Genomic DNA, 7,395 nt, shown 5'->3' with positions numbered 1-7,395 from the left:
AGTGACAAAAATAGCTGCAGATACTGTAGAATGGGTATGAGTTATCAGTAAAGAGAGTAGGTGACTACAGAAATGACAGAACAATGTACATGAACACTTGGTGTTCAGTGGATGTGAAGACTAACTGTAGCTTCCTCATGCAGGCATTGGAGTGGGCAGACAGTGCCAGGAAAATAGGAATTGCAGTAATTTATAGCCCTATTCCTCATTATTTGGCCCCTTAGACCTTCTCAGGAACCTATTTATTCTTCACTTCCCTTAAATCTCTAATTAGTGCAAGTAACTCAACTTTCTATTCTTATTTTATTAATCTTATGTTTTCTGATCAAGTTACATCCATCACTTTGCTTCGTCATTTGTGTTTTGAAGGCTTGATATGTCCTTGCCAGGTGATTTACGTTCCTCCCTGAAAATAACCGTAATAAATGGTCCAAATAGTTGTTGAAGTTGAGAAATTTGAATCATCCCTGATATACTGATTTCAAGAGCACTGAGCTCAATCAAGCCTAGAAAAATCAAGCCTAAAAAGTATACACCACAAAAGGGGAAACATCCTTTTTTAATATGACTTGTATATAAAAAATGATTGCAGAGAGGTTTGTGCACAAAGCCAGCTCTTTCAAATAAATTACTAACCTAGGTTTATGAATAATCAGAAGTAATGGGAAATATCTCATTTAGTGACAAACCAACTCTTCTCTCTCTGAATTCCTGTCTAGCACGCAGGCATGGATACTGCTCAGGTGTTTGTTGCAGATGAGTAGGATCCCTCTATGGAGTGCTCACAGGCATGTAGTTATTAACATTGCCTCATAATGTTACATGTGGAGATGAACAGACTTGCACAGGAATAAGAAAAAAACATAAGGGGTGATTCTTGTAAAGATTCTTGCCACAGTCTCATTGCCAGTGATGTGATTAAAAAGTGGTTTTGACTGAGGTGATCATGAACATAGCAAAAGAACCAGGGATAATTGGGCAATCTCTCAGCAAATATTTTCACAAAGCTTTTCAACAGGAATGTCAGAACTACTGGTTTCTTCCTTATATTGAGAGAATTTCTCCAGAAGTAAGTAAATAATAGGCAAACAGCAAAACGAGGCACATCTTGAACTTTTTGCTGAAATGGTAACTTGCCATGGACACTGATGCTTGACTTGATCTTTGAACTGGTTAAAGAAGTGGCACATAAATGATTCATGTCATTCACAAGACTAGAAGCAGGTCAGCATCCTGTTTTCAGAGAGGTAATTTCTGCTTATCATTATGGGTCTATTCAGGAGAGTATACAAAGCAAAAGGAATGCTAAGGTAAAGGGAAACACTTCTTCAGCACTGCTTGAGCTGGGCTGGTGGTGTGCTGGAATACCACTGCCAGTCATGGTTCACAAAGAGCTCCAAGTACAATTAGGGCTGTGTTTGTTCTATGCCAGAAGGCTGGTGCTCTCTTCCTGAGTGCCCAAATCATGACTTGCACTAAATTAAAGGATACGACAGCCACTATCACAGAGTTTGTCAGGAGCATTCTCAAACTACAAATAGGTGAAGGTTGCACTTGGAATACTATTTAACCAATTATTTGTTAGTTCAAAAGGACATACTTTGCACAATACACAGAATAATACATACACAAACATCCAGGGGATCTTTAGCAGCTGGGCTGTTACACCGATCTTCTTGTCTGTTCTTGTCCTTTTTCCCATTTTTCACAAGAGAACACCAACATCTGTAGCAAAAAACTTCTCATATCTTGAAGGCCTCAATACAGAATGGCTGATCTTCAGTTTATCAGGGCTCTGGGAATTAGAGGATCTATATTGTGCTGTTATTTTAGGGAAGAGCACAAGTAAGAAAATCAATGGCAGCACTAAAGAGTTGAAATTGTTTCCCCCTGTAGATGCCTGCATGGATAAACAAACATTTGTGGTAGGAAGTCACATATCTAGATTACATGGAAAAAAGCTTTTTCCTCATCCTAAAATATGTTGTACTTTACTTATGGGTGCTTTCACAAAACACAATGTGTTCACCTTTCCAAAATACTTTAGCCCATAGAAGATTCTTGTTATGTAATAACATTACAATAAGATTTGGTATCCCCAATCAGCTTGAATTTCCTGCATCTCATTCTCAGGAAAAGATACATTGGGAATTCCGTGAAACATTCAGCCTTGCACCAACATCTGTCACAGAACATTTCAATCCAAATAATTCAAATTTGGCAAAGTTATCAGCAATAAGCAGTAGAATCTCAGGAGGAGAAGTAGCAGGCAGTTTTAATATTAGCTGGCACTGCGACCTATTTGAGGGAAATTTCCATATGTGAAAGGATTCTCTCCAAAGTTACTGCAGATACCCTGCAATGGCTTAGAATAGTGTTCATTTTACAACCAATGCACCATGCCCATCAACAATTTCATTTCTAAACAAGTAAACTTCTGTTCTTCTGCTGCTTTCCCTGTCTTAATCCCCTATTTTCAGAACACAGAAAAATCAAGCTACACTATAATTTGGGGGAATTATGCCTACACGTGTAATATATCGTGGCTTTAGTTTTACCATTTAAGAACACAGCTAGATTGGGAGAAGTTTGCCATATGTTGTGCACACTGTTGCTGTACATAGTGATATCCTTCAGATGACTGCTGGTCTGTATTTAAATGGCTATAAAGAAAAGGCACTTGCCTGGAAGATCCATGGCAGAAGCTGTTCGACAGGGCTGAAGAGGAGTGGTTGGCAAACACTGTCCTGATGAGCATGTTCAGGGACGAATGCTCAGGCTGTCAAATATTAGCCAAAATGTCCTGCCAAAGGCAAATGCCCTGGAGGCGATAAACTGGGGTATATGCTATATAATTTCATCCTAGCGATCCTGCAGAGAGGTTTATTTTTTGACAAACTTGTGTTTTTCCGCTGAAAACAGCCCTGCCTGGCTGTGCTCATTACGGGTTTGCGGTTTGGCAAGGACTCGTACCTCACCGACCTGCGATGGCTGGAGTTCCCCTCCCGACCGCTCGCACGATTGCTCAAGCGCTGTGGCAACCCTAAGGCAGCTTCAGAAACACTCAGAACATAACTGCCTGTGAGGGAGGAAAAAAGGACAATGTATTCCCTGCAGCACAGCGGGTCCCGCTGAGCCTCCTCTGGAGCGCGCTGGGGAAATATCAAGGGGGAAAGTTCTGGCCCGGCCCCGGCAGGGCCGACGCGCGGCCGCCGGGTGCTCCGGGCGTGCTGCCAGCGCCGGGGGAGGGCACTGCCCGGGCACAAACAGCTCCTTCATTCGCGGCGGGGGGCGGAGCTGGGCCCGGGGGTGCCCCAGGGCAGGGGGGCAGCGGCAGCCCCCGGGCAAGGCGCTCCGGCCGCTCCCGCACGTGTCCCCGCGCTGCCCGGGAGGGCGGCTCTTCCAGGCGGGACCGGGGGCCTCCTCCTCACCAGGTATCGCCTGCTCTCCCCGCTTGGGTCGTTTTCAGACTTGTACTTCCAGCCGAAGAGGGAAATGCTGGATGCCGGAGCCCTTTTGCTGCCGAGGGCCGGAGAAGCGCCCCCCGGGACTGGGCGCTGCCCCCGGGCGTTCCCGCGGGCCCAGCCCAGCTTCCAGAGCCGGGGCCGGGAAGGCTCAGCACACATACCGGGGCGGGCGGGGTGAACCGCAGGGCTTGGCTGGGGGGAAGATCCGGGAACGCAGCCTCTCCCCGCACAGAGCGGCGACGGGCTCCACAGACCTCTCCGGTTTGGGAGGGAAGCAAGAGCAGCGCTCGGCCCGTAGGTGCTGCTGCTGAAGGTGACTTGCAGGTAGCTGAGGGGGCGGTATAACCTAGCATTCCTAAGGAGCTGTTTCCCGTGCATGCGAACAGCCATCTGAAGGACGAGCTGAGGCCTCCCTGGTCGGCCCGGGGTCCCCTGTGACGGTGGCTTTCTGTGATCCCCTGTGACACCTGCTTTCTGACAGTGGTCCCTTGTTCAGTGAAGAGAGAACATCCTTGCCTTCCTTCTGTGGCACTTCCCGAATGTACATCTCACAGAGCAGCCCAAATGGCAGAGAAGGGACTAGGCCAGAGTCAAAAGGACAAAATCAGTACCTCCTCCTCCTCAGCAAACCCCCAGAAGTGGATCATGAGCACCATGTTTTTGCCTGGCAAAACCCCTCTCTGGAGTCATCTGAAGGCAAGCAACACCAAGGGTGCTTGTAAACTGGGGAAGTGAATAAACAAAAGTGATCAGCAAAAAAAAAAGGAAGGGAACAAGTGCTCCATGGCAGGCACTGACAGGGACAGTGGGTGCAGCTGCTCTGGTGGGTGAGGAGCCCCTCCAGCAGTTCAGAAAGGCTGGAGCTTTTGCTGCCTGGTACCACAGGCTTCAAGCAATTCAAAAGTGTATTTCAGTACTTAATTACAATGAGAGTTAGTTTAAAAAAACCCACAGGACTTATATATAGCAAATTTTGTTTTTTTTCAGTTACTTCCTGTTCCATTTTCTGGTCAACAGTTCAGCTGGGCTTTTTCCACTGTTTATTTGGGTGTGTAAATATGCTTATTTTGGTAGGCCAGACGGGTTGCAACACAAGCTCAGAGTGGTCAGCCTGCTGTGTCTGCAGGCTGCAGCTGCAGCTGGCAGTGGGTGTGCATGTTGTGTGTGTGTGTGTGTGTGTGTGTGTGTGTGTGTGTGCGTGTTGGGGACCACTATATTTATCCATATTGATCATGTTGTCCACTGCTAGAATGATGTTACAGCTGAAGGTTTGTGGCACTTAGTGATGACATACAGCTATGGGAGGCAAGAAAGAATAAGGACACCCTTGCGACACATGAGGCTGGCATTGTCTACTGTTGCCTGAGTTGGGAGATGAAGTCATGTCACAAAATATCTCAATATTTTTAAAAATAATTCATTCTGGCTTGGGAGGAGCAGGAGGGTGGCAGGACCATGAAACCCACATCAGGCAGCTGGTGTCCTCATTGCTGGGGAATTACAGCTTCCAGGTGACTCTCTCTGGCTTCTGTCCCATTCTTCTGACACTATGTAGGGACAGAGAGCTAAACAGTACCTGACACCATTTGCCTCCCTCCCCAGCAGTTACTGCAACTGGTCTGCCTTTTAAAGGCTGATTTTTGCAAAATCCTCAGTACAGGCCTGTCTGACAGGACAAGAAATGTCCCTCTGCTGGGACTAAGCTGGGCTCCCACATCAGCTAAAAGTAGTTTCTCCTCCTGTGCCCTCTGCCCAGGCTATCCTGCCAGGGCAGAGCCATAGGTGAGCCTTGCATTCATAGCATGGTCAGTGGTTCTGCAAAGCCCAAGCTGCACTTGCTGATACTAGCTGTGTGTAGCTCTGCTTTGCACCCAGTTGATTTTTGGCACATTAGCACATGAAGGCTTGATGTGCTCCTGAACTGCAGTAGTAAGTGCTAGAAAAACACTGCATTTAATGGGTGTGTCATGGCCTTCTGAGCTGTTCCTGTAGACTCCAGCACTGTCAGCAGCCCCTTCCTGCCCTCACTGGATTTTGCAACATTGGGATCAGTTGATATCGAACCGGCTCGTCTGCAAAAATGCTATCTGAACTGGAAGGACTTCTGAAACCTGAGCCTCCCCCAAGCCACAGCTCCTCTTTCTTCCCTGGGGAAGGGAAGGAAGGTCAGTCCAGAAATTCAATCTCCATCATAGTCCAAGGGCTTCAGCAAAGGAGAGTTGTGAGGGACAACTGAGAGCACATCTCTGGCAGATGCATAATGTACCCACCGCATATGTTCCAGGGCAGCTGAAAAAGAAGGGCTGTGCTTGTCCATGGACTGCTGGGAGACTCGCTGGGTGTGCTGAGAACCACACGCTATTTCCACAGCTACCAGTGCTGAGTGAGAAGGTTTGTTATTAAAAATGTGTTTAAATACCTTTCTCAGAGCCAATTTTCCTAAGTAATTACAGAATTATTACTCCCTCCCCCCCCAGTTTCTTGTTACTAATATTCTTCATTTCTCTTCTCCTTTCCCTAACAATTTTCCATATTGAGTTTCTGGGTGTCAGCCATGCAGGCCACCAATTGTGGTTCAGGGTCCACTTGCCCCCCCCCCCCCACTCCATCCTCTTTCCCCGCTGCGAGGGCACTTCTATAGTCAGCTTATGAAAGAAGATGTGATAATTAATATGAAGAAACTTAAGCTTTGCCCTGAGAGGTTGCTAACAACCCTTAGCTGTGATGCAGAAGGAATGCAATGACAAGCAACACTGCCTGTTCCTCTTTCCCTTCCTACCTAGTAGAGACATCAAATTTTAGGTAGTAAAACCTCAGGGGTAAGTGAGAAGCTGTGTGAAGTCATGAGCAAGGATCTCATAAATAAACCTGACCTATCATAATCTCACACAGTTTGTCTTGCCTAAATTTACATCAAATATGCCAAAAGCCACAGGAAGATGGGAAATCAGCCCATCATTATAACTGCAGGCACTGGTTTCCAGAAAAGGTTCTCAGAAAGCAATTAGTGAGGCTGGATTTCTAGTCAATGATAAGCAAGTCCCATAGGAGAAAGCAGAACCATAAGGGCACAAAACCAAAGGTCCATCTCACTCAACATCCTCTCCAAGAGTGAATATTGCTAGATAATATATTCCAGGAAAAAAAAGAACCACAGGCAGAGGAGATTCTTCCCCTGCATCCTGGTTGACGGCAAGTTGAATATGAGTCAGCAGTGCCCTGGAGGGCCAGGAGGACCAAGTGTGTCCTGAGGGGCATCAGGCAAAGCATCGCCAGCCAGTGGAGGGAGGGGATTTTCCTGCTCTGCTCTGCACTGGTGTGGCCTCAACTTGAATACTGTGTGCAGTTTTGGGCACTGCAATACAAGAAAGATATAGAGCTATTAGAGAGTGTCCAAAGGAGGGCAACAAAGATGATGAAGGGCCTTGAGGGGAAGCTGTATGAGGAGCTGCTGAGGGCACATGTCTGTTCAACCTGGAGAAGAGGAGACTGAGGGGAAACCTCATTGCAGTCTGCAACTTCCTCATGAGGGGAAGAGGAGGGTCAGACACCGATCTCTTCTCTGTGGTGACCAGTGACAAGATCCAAGGGAATGACCTGAAATTGTGTCAGAGGAGGTTTAGATTGGCTATTAGAAAAAGGTTCTTCACCCAGAGGGTGGTTGGGCACTGGAACAGGCTCCCCAGAGAAGTGGTCACAGCATCAACTCTGGCAGAGTTCAAGAAGCGTTTGGATGATACTCTCAGGCACATGGTGTGACTCTTGGGGATGGTCCTGTGCAAGGCTAAGGGTTGGACTCGATGGTCCTTGTGGGTCCCTTCCAACTCAGCATATTCTGTGATTCTGTGATTCTATGATCCCTGCTTAGCTTTTGACAGTAATCCCTTGATGGGATGCCTGAGCTGGCAGATGCACCCCAGCTCACCTG

General features: G+C 47.0%; 1 protein-coding gene across 6 annotated transcripts in view; it reads left to right on the top strand.

Annotated features, from left to right (window-relative positions):
* Nucleotides 1-7,395, top strand: part of LOC114002094 (solute carrier family 22 member 16-like) — a 52,100-nt gene that overhangs the window by 37,400 nt on the left and 7,305 nt on the right. For 5 of the 6 annotated variants that reach the window (XM_039379786.1, XM_027747858.2, XM_027747860.2 and 2 more), the window contains one exon: nucleotides 5,752-5,858. In XM_039379786.1, the coding sequence (XP_039235720.1) occupies nucleotides 5,752-5,858 (107 nt within the window). Of the gene's footprint in view, nucleotides 1-3,278; nucleotides 3,435-5,751; nucleotides 5,859-7,395 lie in introns of those variants that run through there. The other variant, XM_027747866.2, reaches the window with a different exon arrangement.

This window comes from Pipra filicauda, unplaced genomic scaffold, assembly GCF_003945595.2.
Source record: "Pipra filicauda isolate LSUMZ 115617 unplaced genomic scaffold, ASM394559v2 scaffold176_size3548034_pilon, whole genome shotgun sequence".
NCBI classification, from domain to species: Eukaryota; Metazoa; Chordata; class Aves; order Passeriformes; family Pipridae; genus Pipra; species Pipra filicauda.
Note: the sequence above shows the minus strand (reverse complement) of the source record. Positions and strands in the feature narration are given on the sequence as shown.